At 45.9% G+C, this 16,174-nt stretch overlaps 1 protein-coding gene across 1 annotated transcript in view; it reads left to right on the forward strand.

Annotated features, from left to right (window-relative positions):
- The window catches only part of PIEZO2 (piezo type mechanosensitive ion channel component 2), a 1,150,823-nt gene that overhangs the window by 895,720 nt on the left and 238,929 nt on the right, over positions 1–16,174 (forward strand). The window contains exon 31 of the mRNA XM_086964934.1: positions 11,959–12,030. Coding sequence (XP_086821060.1) covers positions 11,959–12,030 — 72 coding nt within the window. The remainder of the gene's footprint in view (positions 1–11,958; positions 12,031–16,174) is intronic.

The raw sequence follows: 16,174 nt of genomic DNA on the forward strand, positions 1-16,174 counted from the left end.
AAAAGACAAATGATCTTAACTTCCTGGGCTTGGTGAAGGCAAAGCAAGTATATTTTCTCGGCAATTACACAGTGAAAATGGATTGGAAATCATTTGTAAAGGTGGATGAATTGTTGATGTAGCAGAGGCAATCTGTAGTACCCATAATGAATGGGTTCATTCTTGGCCCAAGAAAGTAGAGTCCATGGTTGTCCCATTGCATTACTAACAGTATGCAAATGTGTAAATCCCTTAGAATCTTTGCCTGTTTGGCCCTGCCCACCTTATTAGTATGCAAAGGTCTTCCCGACTTTTACCAGGATGATGGACAGCTTGTTTCCTGTCAATTTTGGTGACTTTTTCTTGATGCCTAGGAATATAAGGACATCTCCACTAAACAAAGAAGCACTTGCTACATATATTTAAGAGGAAGTATCCGTGTTTAGTGGAGAATTAGCTCTTTATAGTCTCATTGTTTTCTTTATAAGAGGATTCATGTTATCACAGATTTCTGAATGAAGACGCATGAGAAACTATCACTTTGCCAAAACTAACACAAGGTCACTGGAGACATTTCCTCTTGTTCGGTTATGCAGATGTGGTTAGAATATGAACAGACATTTACCTAATGAGGTAGCACTTACTAATTAACCAGTAGAAAGTACTTCAGTTGGGTAGACATTTTGTGCAATGCTGTGGACTTTTGTTTGATAAAGGGGTAGGTGAGGTACTAATTTGGCACAGTTACTCACACAGATACTGATACACCCATACAGACACTCACACACCCACTCACACACCCATTCTGCCACTCTCTCATCAACTCACAGACCCAAACACCCACTCACACTCAATCACGACCCATACAGTCACTCACATACCCAGTCGCACATCCACAAAACCACTCACAAACCCATACAGCAACTCACCAACCCATACAGCCACTCACACACCCACTCTCAAAGGTTACAGGTTACAGTTAGGGATGGGTGGAACTCGTGTAGTTATATTCCACGGAATTCCACAGAGTTACCTTAAAACTCATTGAAATTCAGCAGAGTTCCATGTGTGGCAGAAGCTGTCACCCAATCCTACATGACTTTAAAAAGCCACATTCCGCGCCCTCAGTTGTACAGTAAATGACAAATTCGAGTTTTGCCACGGTGCAGGGAAGAAGCTGCTTCTCCAGCTGTGATGCTGTGGGTTCAGCAGGGAATACATTTCTCCCAAGCCTTCTTTCGAGGTCCGACTCCTCCCAATTTCTTTGTTCAGCAGAGAAGACACAGTGCAGAAAGGCTCGTCTGATAGTACAGCCCGAGCTGGAACCTAAAGTGGCGTCAGTGCCGAGGGATCAGTGATGGTGGAGGGGATCTTCTCTGTGGGTTGTTGGCATGGTAATGGAATCTCTGTGGTCTTCACTGGACTGAAAAAGACACTTGTTGACTGTGCAGGAGAGTCAGTGGTGTGTTGGTAAGACAGGGCCGAGTGTGTGGATCTGCTCTTTGCCTGCCCCTGTGTTAGTGTGTGACAGTTGAGGTTTTCTGCTCACCACTTGTGATTATGACTTAGCTTGCTGCCCTTGAGCAAAGCTCTGCAGGCCTGCACCTGGCACTTTACATTGAGGACTAGTTTTGTGTGGTGCCCCACGTTCCTTGTCCTGAATCTGGGCCAGCTGTGAAGGCCCTGAATTGCACATACATGATCCAGTAAAACTTTTAAATCAGCAATCAATTTGTATTTAAATGGTTGGCAAGTCTGGTATTTGCTCTCTTTGATTTTTTCATCACCTGTATCCTCCTAATCTGGCACAATTGAAGGTGCCAGACTTTCCTTACTATCTGAAGGGCATGCATATTAATGCCCTTGGCAATCATTTGATTCAGAAAGACAAAGGCCACAAGTATCTAAATAAAAAATCAGTCTACATCTTCAGATGCTGTTGAAGAAAAGACGTTCCGGAGACCATATACCTAATGTCCACGTTTTCCCCATAGGTGGTGTTTTTGAACGATGGCAACTCATACTACGCCTTGTCTCACTCTCACGCTTAAGAAATCATACCCTTTTACTCACGTGTTACTTAGTTTTACTTTCAACATGTTTTGGTCTCTATTTCTTCCACATCCCATTTGATGCTGTCAGACAATCTCAACATTTAAGTCAAGAACAATTGCAATAACCGTCTTGTAATTTTGTTCTACAGCAGAATTTTAAATAAATAAACACATGATTTAATATAAAAGGGTAGTATCGTAAGTACAGAAATATTTGTAAAAAGTAGTAATTCATTTAATAGTGAAAATTAAAGCACAGGAACTCTGTCCCTGTCTATTTGCGCTGACTTCTAAATGTTCTGGTGTGTGGTAGTGCTATTCAACCCTTGTTCCAACATTTTAAGTGCATCTCTGGTTTCTTCCACCCGCCACAGGAGACACTTATCCATGTATCCTTGGTGCATGTTTCCTTTATTTTCCTGTGGCCTTGCAAATTCCAAGAGCCCTGGAATCAGCCGTCTCTGCTGTCATGCATGCTGTATGTCACACAAGTGCTTCCTCGTAAGCGTTTACGATTGTGCTGCATCAATCAGCATGAGGGGCTATGTTAGGGTGTTTTTGTCGTACCCAAGGAGAAATACCAAATAGGAGAGGGGACAAACACAGCAATCAAAGAGTAGCAGTCATAATCAAACATAGTAGAGGGACCACAGCAGTTGGGCTGTGATAAGGACCTAGAACGTCAACCTCCAGTCACAATGCTGTCAAACTAGAGGTGAGTGCTGGTGCAAACCGGTTAGCACTGGTAAACAGCGGTTGTGGAGTTTTTGCAGAACTTTGTGCTCCAAGCGGAGTTCACCACCGTCCCCTAGTTACACTAAGGAAATAAAGAAAAAAAAATCTTTGAAATTCACTAAAATCCCCAAAGGTTACACGGTTTGTTATAGTTAGGAAATAGCATTTACAAAAACTGTAGTAATTCACTAGAAAACCAAACGTCACAGGAACGTTATAGTTAGGGAATTGCAAAATAACAAACTTGGAAATTCACTGAAAAAGCCACAGGTTACTCGGACCTTATGTTTAGTCTTGGATTTAATTTGTACCACGTCATGAGTGATGTAATGTGTGAGGTCCTATGCAATGCATTGCTGGGCGTAAGTTATAGTTAGCTCAGGTATCTATAACTGCTGAATGTCAATGGTTTTGTACGAGTGACATCTGAACCTAATTATAACGTACCTGTAACCTTTGGTTTTTTCACTTAATGTATTCAGGCATGGTTTGCATACATTTGGACAATTCTAATATCTTTCTGAACACCCTCACAATGCACATTATTATCCTGAAAAGTTTTTTTTTTCCACAAGTTCAGCTGGAATGAAACCACCTTCTCCAGACGCATGCTTAAAATATAACATTGGAGGTTATATTCCAATAAAGTTAGAATCCAACCAAATTTTCCATGAAGTGGTTTTCCTGTGGCCCTGGTCAAAAGTATTGATACTAACTGCTTAGAAGGAGGAGTTCACATTGAGTAAGCTATAGTGAAAGCTTTGTTTGGAAATCCCAAAGTAAAATGTTTCTCAGGGGCCTTCACAGTGTCATAACCCTTCTTTCTCATAAAATGCCCACCTCCAAGTGTTCCCAGTGGCAAATATGTAGATGTTCATTCAACATCAAGGTATGGCTTGTGCCTTTTGTGTTCCCTTATGTGCAGTTTTCCTACTGCATTTGATTCCTATTACCTCCCTGTTAGCCCCCTCACTCTCTGCAGGACCAAGATCCACTCACAGGCACACAGAATGGAAAGGGGCGACCACTCGGTCCCCCCGAACGTATGGTAGGGTGCCCTGACCCCCCCGAGAAAACCTTTTTGGGCGGGGGGCGTGTCCCGGCTGGTATGCCCGAAGCGGCGTAGCCGGGGCGCGCCTTTTTCCCGCCCAAGAGGGGTTGTCCTAGACACCTACACCGTTGGCCACGCCCCGTAGGCAGATCGGAGGAGGGTACACGCCCTCCCGAGAAGGAATAAAAAGCAACAATCTAAGGAAGCATCCTCTTGTTCCTGTGCTTGGAAGCTGCACCTCCTCATTGCACGTGAGCCCGAGACGGAACAAGGAGCCAATTTTGAGAACTTGTAATTTTTGTGTTTCTCATTTCAGTGATTCCGAAGCTTTGGATCCAGGACCTCGAATCGAATAGCTGTGAACGATGCCTGGCAAGAAGGTCGGAAAGAAGGTCGGGACCGAACAAATGCTTCGCATGCTGGTGAAAGACATGGCAAACATGAAGAAGCAGATGGCGGCAATGAATGGTACGGGTAGACCGAAGAAAGTCATTGGGCCAGCATTGCCGGGAGTAGTCCCTGCCGGGAGAGGTAAAAGGGCCAGGAATAGGGCGGCAGGGGGGGAGGCCCCGGTGCCCGAGTCACCTCCGGCGAGCCAGGTCAGTCCAGTTGAGGCCCCAGTTCCGATCCCGAACGCGGGACAGCCGATCCCTGTGGTGGTTACACCCGTGAACGAGGGGGATATGCCTCCCGAACTGGCCGCCCAGTTGGCGGCGTGGTTAGGCAAGAGCAACGAGGGTGCTGTGGCACCGGGAGACACGGCCGAGGAGGCCAGATCAATAATGAAGCAGTTGCGGCAGTCGAGAGATGCTGCGAAGGCACCTTGTCCTCTTGGTTCCCCGCAGAATCCCTCGGAACAACCGGCGTCGAGCGTTGGAACAGCAGCAACAACAAATCCAGCTACTGGTTCGGGTAAGCAGCCGTTGCCAATGGCGGGGGAGGGATCGTTACCCTCAAGGAGGGAAAAGGTGGTCCAACATATCCCGATGGATGTGAAAGAAAGGATTTGGGCGGATAAATATGTGAACATGTTTTCGCTGTTGACCGATCACTATGAGATAGAGCACGTTAGAAATCAGAAGGAGTTGTTGCATCCGAGTGTATGGCGTGCAAAAATGGCGGGTTTCAGAGTAGATGAAACGATCGCTAATTGGGCCAGAGCGTTTGGAATGTTCACTGCAATCATGGGGGAACGTAGGCCTGAAGTATTGTCGGGATTAGCTTGTTACCAGACACGTATAATGGAATTTTATGAAACGTATGAAGGCAATCAATGGATGGGTTATGATAACAAATTTCGTAAGGCCAAGGAGCACGACTCATCCCTGACGTGGGATTGTTTCGACTTCATTTCTTGGCAGAAGCAGGTTATGCCGAACACGACGAAGTCGTCATCTTTCGGCGGGAATGGGGCGGAGCCTTCCCGCCATTATGTGGTGGCGCCCTTTCGGGCGGGCGCCAACAGCGATCAGCACACAAAGAATAACGGGAACTCGAGTAGAAAAGGGGTCTGTTGGAGCTTTAACAGGGGCAAGTGAACTAGGCCACAAGGGACATGCAAGTTCAGGCATGAGTGTGCAGGGTGCGGACAGTCTTCACACCCCGAGAGTTCGTGCAGAGCCAAGAATGGTGATACAGGAGGTAGAGGGGGGGCCAAACAGGTCTAACATCGACCGAGGGGCACCGTTACCTACTCCCGTTGATATCATGGCAATGATCCCTTGGCTGAACGAATATCCTGATCATGTCTCTGCCGGGGTGTTGCGAGACGGTTTTTCATATGGTTTCCGCATCCCGGCGGGGGATTTTCGGGGGGAAGCACAGTGTAAGAACCAACTATCGGTTCAACAAAATACGGCGGTGGTACAGGCAAAGATTTCAAAGGAGGTGGCCCGAGGTCGGGTTACGGGTCCATATGAAAACCCGCCGGTGGTTAACTTTGTTTGTTCACCGTTGGGAGTGGTCCCCAAGAAGGACCCGGGTGAGTTCAGGTTAATCCATAATTTGTCCGCTCCTAGGGGTCTTTCGGTGAACGATGTGATTGACCCGGGAGTTTGTTCGGTGCGGTATGCATCCTTTGATGAGGCCGTCGCCATGTTGAATCACCTGGGGCCCGGAGCGCTGATGGCTAAATCAGATATCGAGTCAGCGTTCCGGTTGCTCCCGGTACACCCACACGATCAGCGTCTTTTAGGTTTTGTGTTTCAAGGACGCTACTACATGGATAAATGTATGCCGATGGGTTGCTCCATCTCTTGTGCGTATTTTGAGAAGTTCAGTACTTTTTTGCAATGGGCGTTCACCAGAGCCACGGGCTTTACGCAGGTTATGCATTACCTTGATGACTTTCTGTTTCTGGGGGCAGCTGGGGACACGGAATGTGCACAGGCTTTGAGGGAATTCTGTAATCTCATGAAATGTTTTGGCGTGCCACTGGCACCAGGCAAGACGGTAGGGCCATCTACTTCACTCGAGTTTCTGGGAATTGAGCTCGATTCTGTAGAGGGGTGCTTCCGTTTGCCCATGGAGAAGGTAATGAAATTTAAAGCCTCACTTGAAATGTGCCTCGGCGAGAAAAAAGTAACTCTCCACCAGTTGCAACAAGCTGTGGGTCAGCTTAACTTTGCCCTTAGAGTGATACCGATGGCACGCCCCTTTTCCCGCTCTATCGCACAAGCCATGGTTGGCCTCAAGGAAGGGCACCACCGCACACGACTGTCAGCAGAGGTTCGCCAGGATATGTGCATATGGCTGGCATTTCTGGCGGATTTCAACGGTCGCGTCGTGTGGAACAAACCACCAGCTTCCTCCGAGGAGCTGGGGTTGTGGACCGACTCGGCAGGGAGTGTGGGCTTTGGCGCCATCTTTGGTAATCAATGGTCGGCACGAACATGGCCGGCGTGGTGGCACGATGGTGGGCTCACAGGTAACATTGGGTTTCTCGAGCTGTTCCCCATTCTGGTGGCCTTGAAAACATGGCCAGAGGGGTTTCGTGATCGCATTGTGGTGTTCTGGTCTGATAATATGACCGTTGTTGAATGTATCAATAATCAGGCAGCACGCTGCAAATGGATTTTGTGATTGCTGAAAGAAATTGTCCTGCTATGTATGAGACTAAACGTCCACTTTAGGGCAAAAACACGTGCCTGGGGTACTGAACCAGGCGGCTGATGCGCTCTCTCGTTCCAACATGCAGGCCTTCCGGGGTTTTCTGCCCTCAGCGGACTTGGTGGCGGCACCATTTCCCGAAGCTCTCTGGTCTCTCGGTGCCCCGGATTACAAAACCTTGTGGGAGAGAGTCTAGCACCCAGGACAAGGAAGGCATATGAAGGGGCGTTCCGTTCCTATTGGGAATTTTTGGGTTCAGCTAGGGGGGAGCATTGGGGGCAGGAGGAGTATGTCCTGAGATTTCTGGTATCACTACATCAGGCAGGCCGATCACTGGCAACAGCCAATAGGCACAGGGCCACCATTGCCTTCATGGCTCAGGCTCATGGCATTCAGGACCCCACATCGTCCTTTCTCGTAAAGAAGGCTCTGCGTGGGTGGCAATGCCTTGAGGGTCGCAGGGTGGATGAGAGGCACCCGATAGGTCTAGAAAGGTTGTCCCTGTTAATGTCCGTACTCCCTGCGACATGTTCATCTCAATCAGAGACAGTGCTGTTCCGGGCCGCTTTTGCATTAGCATTCCATGGGGCTATGCGGGTGAGCGAACTGGTAGCGAGGAATAAGCAGGATACGGGGGAGGTCTGTGTCGAGAACACATTCAAATTAAGAGGGAGACGATGGTAGTCTCAATAGCCAGGTCCAAGACCGATCAGGGAGCGATCGGGGACTGTGTGGTAGTCCAGCGGATTCCAGGGTCTCCCATGTGCTCGGTAAAATGCGTGGAGGAGTATTTAGCGCAGAGGGCGGCATCATGGGTGGGAAGCTTGCTGAGGCACACCGACGCCACCCCACTGACTAGGTTTCAGTTCCAGCGGGTGTTAACAATGGCAATCGCAGCAACGGGCTTGAACCCGAGCGATTTTGGGACCCATTCCTTCCGGATAGGGGCTGCTACAGAGGCTACAGCCAGGGGTCTGAGTGTTGAAAAGGTGAAACAGTTGGGGCGTTGGTCCTCGAATTGTTATAAAAGTATGTGCGGTTGCACATGTTGTGAAGCTAATGTCATGCACTCACGCTTCTTGTTTTCTGTTTGGCTTACAGTTTCGCGAGCAGGCTTTGCGGGGCGGACTGTGCAGTTGACCCGACACCTGGGGACCAGCGGTCAAAGATCACCGGCTGAGGGAAGAGTGGTGTGGGTCGTTGGCCACTCATACGTGAGGCGAGCCGCGGACGTATTCAAAGCAGGTGACATGATTCACGTGGCTGGGGAATACGGGTGCAGGGTGACCTTCCACGGAAGGGGCGGACTCTGTATTGACCAGTTTCAAACTTTTATGGAGGGACTGCTAGGGCGGACAAGGTCACCGCCGTCTGTAATCATAGTACATCTTGGGGGCAATGATTTGGTAACCATTGGTCGACGAGTACTTCTCAAGTTAATTTTATCCACAGTGAGTTGGTTGGCAAGAAGGGTTCCGGGGTGCACGATTGCATGGTCACACATGATTCCTAGAAGGGTGTGGCGGGGGGCCCTCTCTGTGTCAGCTTTGAATCAGTCGGTAAAGAAAGTTAAGAACAAACTTAGTAGGTTGTTTCGTTCAGGCCAGTTGCATTGTATTCCACATGGATGTATTCGGGGGGACCAAATGTATCTTGAAGATGGGGTCCATTTGTCTCGGGAGGGGAATGTCTTACTCATAGGAGACTTCATAGCTTGGTTAAAGAGTTTGTGTAGCCATGACCTTTAGTAGGAGTTTGTGGGGGGTCCGGATAGCCGGTCAACTATCCGACCTGTGGCGGTAAGGTCATGATCGGTGAGCAGTAATTGGAAGATCCCTAGAGGTGGGGCGCCACCCATTATGGATGGGAGCGCCCGGGGGGAGGCGGCCATTGGCCCCTCACACGGGGAGGCGGTACCCCTCTAAGGATGGGGCCGCCGAAAGGGAAGGCGGTCATAGGCCCCTCCCTGGGGAGGAGGGGCTACGGGCCCCTCCTGGGAATTTCCCGGGGCCAGGACATCCGCAACGGCGGATGTGGTAAGCAGTGTGGGGTGGGAGGGGGGTCTACGCTACCTTCTAGACACCTCACACGAGTCCTCGGACGACCACTAAGATGGCTTCGAGTAAATATGGGGACCCGTTAAGACAAGGGAAATTGGAAGTTGGCACAGAGGTACAGTCCTCTGTGCGCCCGCCCCTTACAAGTAAGGGGGGGAGTTCTGGTATTAGGGATCTGACACCGGTTACGACCTTGCCGTTGGCCCGTAATGTTAGGATGTACAATTTAATTTTGAGTATATGCATTTGCAGGATGTTTAGAATCGGCTAGGAGAACCTTTGTATTAGAGCTGTGTTAAGGTTAGCCAATAAACATCGTAATGTGAAAATGAAATTGTACATGATATGAAACTGTTATTTTAATGTTTTGATTTTGTTTCATATTTTAATAAATACGGCCGGGAGGGTAACTCCCTCCCGCCTTCCAAAAGTCAAGAACTGTGTCCGTCTTCCCATCCTTGGGGATTGTGTTGGGAGGGGGTGACGGGTATCCCGGCCATATGGAAAGGGGCGACCACTCGGTCCCCCCGAACGTATGGTAGGGTGCCCTGACCCCCCCCGGAAACCATTTTGGGCGGGGGGCGTGTCCCGGCTGGTATGCCCGAAGCGGCGTAGCCGGGGCGCGCCTTTTTCCCGCCCAAGAGGGGTTGTCCTAGACACCTACACCGTTGGCCACGCCCCGTAGGCGGATCGGAGGAGGGGACACGCCCTCCCGAGGAAGAATAAAAGAGCAACAATCTAAGGAAGCATCCTCTTGTTCCTGTGCTTGGAAGCTGCACCTCCTCGTTGCACGTGAGCCCGAGACGGAACAAGGAGCCAATTTTGACCCACCCACCAACCCCTTATGGCAACGATTAGTACTGCAATAAAGTCGATTAACGGTGATATTATCTCTTTTACAGGTTGTTTTAATAAAGTCTGGATTGTCTTTTTTTTGAGGATAATAAATGGTTGCTATTTAGCATGTTCTTAGGCGAAGTATCACAGCCTAGTTGAATGATGAGTTACTTGTGTAAATAAAGGTTATTGTGTAATATCCATTCTAACCGTTTATTCCGTCCTCATTAGGTTCAAAATGTCGTATTTATTTTGGTCGGGCGGTAAGGTCATGATCGGTGAGCAGTAATTGGAAGATCCCTAGAGGTGGGGCGCCACCCATTATGGATGGGAGCGCCCGGGGGGAGGTGGCCATTGGCCCCTCACACGGGGAGGCGGTACCCCTCTAAGGATGGGGCCGCCGAAAGGGAAGGCGGTCATAGGCCCCTCCCTGGGGAGGAGGGGCTACGGGCCCCTCCTGGGAATTTCCCGGGGCCAGGACATCCGCGACGGCGGATGTGGTAAGCAGTGTGGGGTGGGAGGGGGGTCTACGCTACCTTCTAGACACCTCACACGAGTCCTCGGACGACCACTAAGATGGCGTCGAGTAAATATGGGGCCCCCATTAAGACAAGGGAAATTGGAAGTTGGCACAGAGGTACAGTCCTCTGTGCGCCCGCCCCTTACAAGTAAGGGGGGGAGTTCTGGTATTAGGGATCTGACACCGGTTACGACCTTGCCGTTGGCCCGTAATGTTAGGATGTACAATTTAATTTTGAGTATATGCATTTGCAGGATGTTTAGAATCGGCTAGGAGAACCTTTGTATTAGAGCTGTGTTAAGGTTAGCCAATAAACTTCGTAATGTGAAAATGAAATTGTACATGATATGAAACTGTTATTTTAATGTTTTGATTTTGTTTCATATTTTAATAAATACGGCCGGGAGGGTAACTCCCTCCCGCCTTCCAAAAGTCAAGAACTGTGTCCGTCTTCCCATCCTTGGGGATTGTGTTGGGAGGGGGTGACGGGTATCCCGGCCATACCATAATTAGCGACTTCCTATGCACTTCTCATTTTCCCCACTGCTATAAATTAATCCATTTTTATATTCCCAACTGCTTGCTCTAAATATAGTTGAACCGAAGCGTGACTACTTTTTTTCGTCACATAAGGACGAACCTTTAGATGAAACTGTTGACAAGATATTCGGTCAAGCTTCAGTCAAGTTTATCACCTTGGTTTGCAGTTAGCCTATGATGTCTCTCGGACCAATTAAATTCCCTTCACCACGTTTAATGATCTTACATACAAATTAAAATCTCTAGGAGCTTACAATCTAGCAGTAACATCCAATCCTTTGTAATAACCACACTTTTTCACTTTAGTATACGTTGACTTCACTTTCTGCTTTCTGATCTACATTAGCATTCATTTCTGTTTAAGCTCCTAATGACGTCCACTTGTCAAAAACGCAACAAAGCTTCTGAACTCCTCTTTGGGTGGTGTCATCCATTTGATCCATGCAGCACTGCCCACTCTTCTCTTAGCCCTATTAGAATCTGAAAAGATGCTAAAATTTTGTGTTTTTAAAAAGAACCTGCTATGGATGGGAGGAACCCGATATCTAATCTAATGAATAACCTGTGAGACAATACTGTGCCTCCTTTTAAGAAGAAATATCCAGCAATCACCTTAATGTGTTAAGTTGGGAACATCTAGTGTTGCAGTGACCTTTGAACTAATAGTTCAAATGCGTGGTTAGCTAGATGCATCAAAGTATCCAGGTAGGATAATGGTTGGCTCACAGGAGTGCATGTACAGTTGATGTTGTATGAGAGTCATAACTGGGCCTGTGCTCCATCATGCCCAATCCATCCCTCTATCGATCAATACCTAATATCTGTCTATGGTTGGTGGATGACACAGCAAGGAATAACCAATGTGGGCAAGTGTAGGGGGTTGTACATATGTGAAACAGAGGTGTTTAAGATGCCATACATTATGGCTGTTATTTTTACCACCATATATATTTCCCACTGAGTGTATCACATTGATTTCCGTTCCGCTTTAGTCTCTTTGATTTAAATCTTGAAATGAGGTTTTAAAAAAGTATTTCTGATTTTGAAAAATTAATGTTTGACCATATTTTGTTTTAGGAGAAGCAGAGAAAGAGAAAGCCAAGGGCAAAAAAAAGCTGTGGTGGCGGCCATGGGTTGATCATGCTTCCAGTAGGTTTTCTCACTCATCTGTCAATTACGTGGATCTAACCCTTATATCCTTGACCAGAATTGAACCATCTCTGTGCCCTGTTTGTTTTTGCATGGTTTAACAGTTGTGACTCAATGGAGGGTCTGCGAGCACAAGAAAAAGGTGTAAAACAAAACCTCCAGGGCCTGGTTTACTAATGTGCCCACATTTGTGCAAAATTCACGTGGCTTCTGATAACTGCACGGCTGCACATTTTCAGGAAGAATTCAAAAGCATAGTGTTGCCTTCAACTGATCCCTTCTGTGAGAGCCACCCAAGTGTTACATTCAGCCCGACTGATTTTTGAGGACAATGAAGGAGGGCCTTGTTTTTAGCAATTTTTCACATTAGCATGAAAACAATATTTAGAGTAGACTTTTTTGTATTTCATCTTTTAGTAGCCAAGATCATTGAATCGCCACATCTAGATTGTATATCCTTACTATATAATGGATGACCTCAAACGCTAAGTTGCCAATAGATTATGTTATGGTGACATGCATTTTAATAATACATTGCAATTTAGATATAAATTTGCATTGTTTAAGCAAAAAAACAAATTCACCCCCTCCCGCCCCTACAAACAGCGTCTCATACACCCACTCATGAATCCATTGCATTTAATGGCGATTCTTGTGTCCTATCAATGATCATTTCTGGAAAAAGTGAAATGTTACTTTTTTCTTTAATATCCCTTTCTAATAGTATGTGCCATTGACTGGGCTGGTCATGTTTTGGCACTCTGTCTAGCAGCGGCTTGTGTTATACGAAAAAACACTTGTTTGTGCACTTTACGATGTGTTACAATACCTATAAATTAACTTCTAGGCTGATCTTTGTATGGCAAACTGCTGTTTGTATCTTCTGTGCAGTTATCCTACACCCTCTTTATAAGGCTCTCTATGGAAAACTTCCAGCACTTTTTCTGTCATGAAGCTGAAAGTAGGTTATGTCTAAAATAAACTATGCTCAGAATGTGCTCTCCCTCTAAATAGCAATACCTTGCTCCAGCTCTCAAAATGCTCGACTCCCAAGGGCGGCGTTATAAAGAGGGTGTAGTCCATTAGGAAGTGGGCCCCAGGGGTTTTGGTTCTTCTACGATGGACACCACACAGAATGAGAACATTCCTTATATACTTGTTGGCAGTATGTGTGCCCCCTTAACATGGCCATCACCACTTCTGTGCAGCATTGATTCTGCTTGTAAATATAGCCATTGATCATGTAGCATTAGGACCATTCATTATCATCAATCATTTAGGTCATTTGCGCTTTGCCTTGATACAATTAACCCAGGCAAATCTGCTGATCAATTAGCATAACAAATTAAGCCATTTCTTTTATGGAAATATATATCAACTCTTGTATTTATCATAATTAATCCTAACACAATTTTAACCCTGCATACCAAGCTATCTCCATCACATTAGCCTTCAGAAATTCGGATAGCATGTTGGTGGAGGTTTATTTTGCACCCAGGAGTCCATTGTGAAGTGTCACTAAATGAGTAGTCAGCCTTATCTGCCTGTAGTCACTATCAACAATGAGGGTAGAAGAAAGGTGATATCCACTACTGGACAGAAAGATATCCTGTACTCTGTGTTTTGCTTTTAAGTCCTTTTCACCCACAACACTGCCTGATCCTCACCAATTAGGGTCAGTGTGGGAATGAAGGACTGTGGAGAGGTGACACATAAGTTCACAATATTCGAAGCCTTATTATCAGTGGCCCAGAAAATAGACCAGATCCCCTCCCCCGCCATGAGTTACTGATACAGACGGGCCAATAACTCAGGTGGTGGGGAAAATCCGGTCCATTATGATTTGGACCTTGACAGTTCACTAAGAAATGAGGAATTGCCAAAGGGATTGGTAATTCTGGGTCTGGTTCCCCAAGTATTCCTCAATTTTCCCTTGACATTCACAAGATTTCATGTTTTCAGCAGCTGAAAACTTTATATGAAAGTTAAAATGTATAATTCCGCTAGGGCCAGTGGGCCAGTAACTACTGCTACCGACCCCATCTGAATTAAGAGGAAACTCGAAATGAGGGCCTAAATGTGTCTGGCATCTCTTCGCTATTATCTTGACCACTTCTGCCCTCTAACACCCCTCCAATAACAAGTCTGTAACGTGAGTGGAGTTGTTTATTCCTATTGCTAGTCCTAGGTGCCACTTCTTTTTGGTTCCATGCCGCCTGATAATAACAGACTAATTCATGATTGATAGTCGATAAGGTTTCTAGGCATGGGAAGTCCTGCAAAGGCAGTTTCTATTTCTCTCAGAGTCAAAAGCTTAATTCTTCCTCCAATAAAATGATACCAACACAGTTTTGTTAAACTTTGATGCTAAGCAGAATTTTTATTGTACTTATTTGCAGAATCAATCTTTCTTCAGGAAAAGACAACAGGTCCTGGGCACAGTGCTTGACACTATCAGCTATTATTACAAGGAACAAGGGAACCCAAAAGTAGCAATAGGTCTGGGACCTTTGGGAATATAATGTTTCAAAAGACAGTGGCCCCAAACATTAGCAACAAAATAACAATCAAAATAAATATAGAGCAAAATTGAAATCTATACTTTAAACTGTCCGGCCGGACACACTTTAATAGTATAAATATTTGTATGTTACAAAAGAGAGATAAGATAACAATAGCCAAGCGGGACACAGCCTGTGTCCAACTATCACAAAAATCATACAAGTAAGGCAAACAAAAGAAACAGGGCAGTCTGTAAGTGCTTTTAGATTTAAACAGACGATGGAAAAATACACTTTGCGTGATCTATTCAATATAATAGCAAACAATCATCAAGTGTAAAGTGTCAACGACGTTTCGATCCCTGTTAGTATGGGATCATCATCAGGACATGTAATTTTGTGCCTTAGGTAATTATTGAAAGCCCAACAATTTAAAACAACATGCAAATACATACACCATACATTTACAATGGAAATACACATCAAGGGAATGAAAAAAAGGCGGGGGGGGGAAACAAAATGACATATGTTAAACACAATAGTTATACCTTTCATGATTTTTTATATAAGCTCTAAAGCAAGATTAGAGCATGTTCAAACAACCTAAATGAATCCAAAGAATACTCATATCAAAATTACTCATGCATTCCGAGAAAGAAGAAAATACTTCAACGTGATTAAGAAGGAAGGAGAATGACACCTTATTTACCGAGAATCAGAAGAATAGAACACCCGTGAGAAGAATGTTAGCCTACACTTGCCGCTAAAGCAATTTGCGAAGGACATACCTTAGTGTCAAGAATTTTAGACGGAGACGTCCGTTTGATTAAAATAACTTTTAATGGACCTATTACGGGAAAGAATTAAAGTCACTTCTCTGTCTAGGTATAACTAATGTTAAGTATAGGTCAATAGTGAATAAAGCTTACTTTTAGCTTTTCAAAAAGAGACAAGGTCATACCGGCCAGTTAAGGCAATTTCGGCAAATGGGGACCTATCAGCTAAGCAAAACGTATGTTGTGAGGTGCAAACTATGCTATCAATATGATGGCTCAGGTTGCACCACAGCCACAAGAAAACTGAGACCTGGTGCATGTATTTCTTTACGAAACTGCTTTTAACAACCCTTGTAAAAGTCTCAAAGGACACCCTTGCCACCTTTGCCCCTAAAGTGTAGCGTAAGACCTACCCGGAGTAGGCCACAGAGTAATCCTTCCGATGTTTCTATGCTACGGGGGCTCCCCATTTTCCATCTAAAATTGTGGTCTATAATGTTTGGAGTGTTGAGATGTACAAGGTCCTCTCCTCTGAGAATGCAGTGAGTTGTTGAGCAAGTACTAGGGGCTGGAAGACAGTGCTTCTATTGATATGGAGTCATATGGTAACCTTTCTCCAGAGTAATCCCTAGGTGTACAGACACAAAGAGACCTTCTTTCGCACCACCCATGTACACCCTCATCTCCAAAATCACAACCACTGAAAAGTTGATTGATGTTGCTCTGTTACCAGAGTGACAGATTGCCTGGAGTAGTGTTGGAAGCACTGATTCTGTGGCAAGACACATCTTCATAGGAAGATGTAGCACGTCAGTGTGCATGTGTTGAACTTTTGACCCCAAGCCATTCTAGGATGCATTAATGTGG

This window comes from Lissotriton vulgaris, chromosome 4_1, assembly GCF_964263255.1.
Source record: "Lissotriton vulgaris chromosome 4_1, aLisVul1.2, whole genome shotgun sequence".
Lineage (NCBI taxonomy): Eukaryota > Metazoa > Chordata > Amphibia > Caudata > Salamandridae > Lissotriton > Lissotriton vulgaris.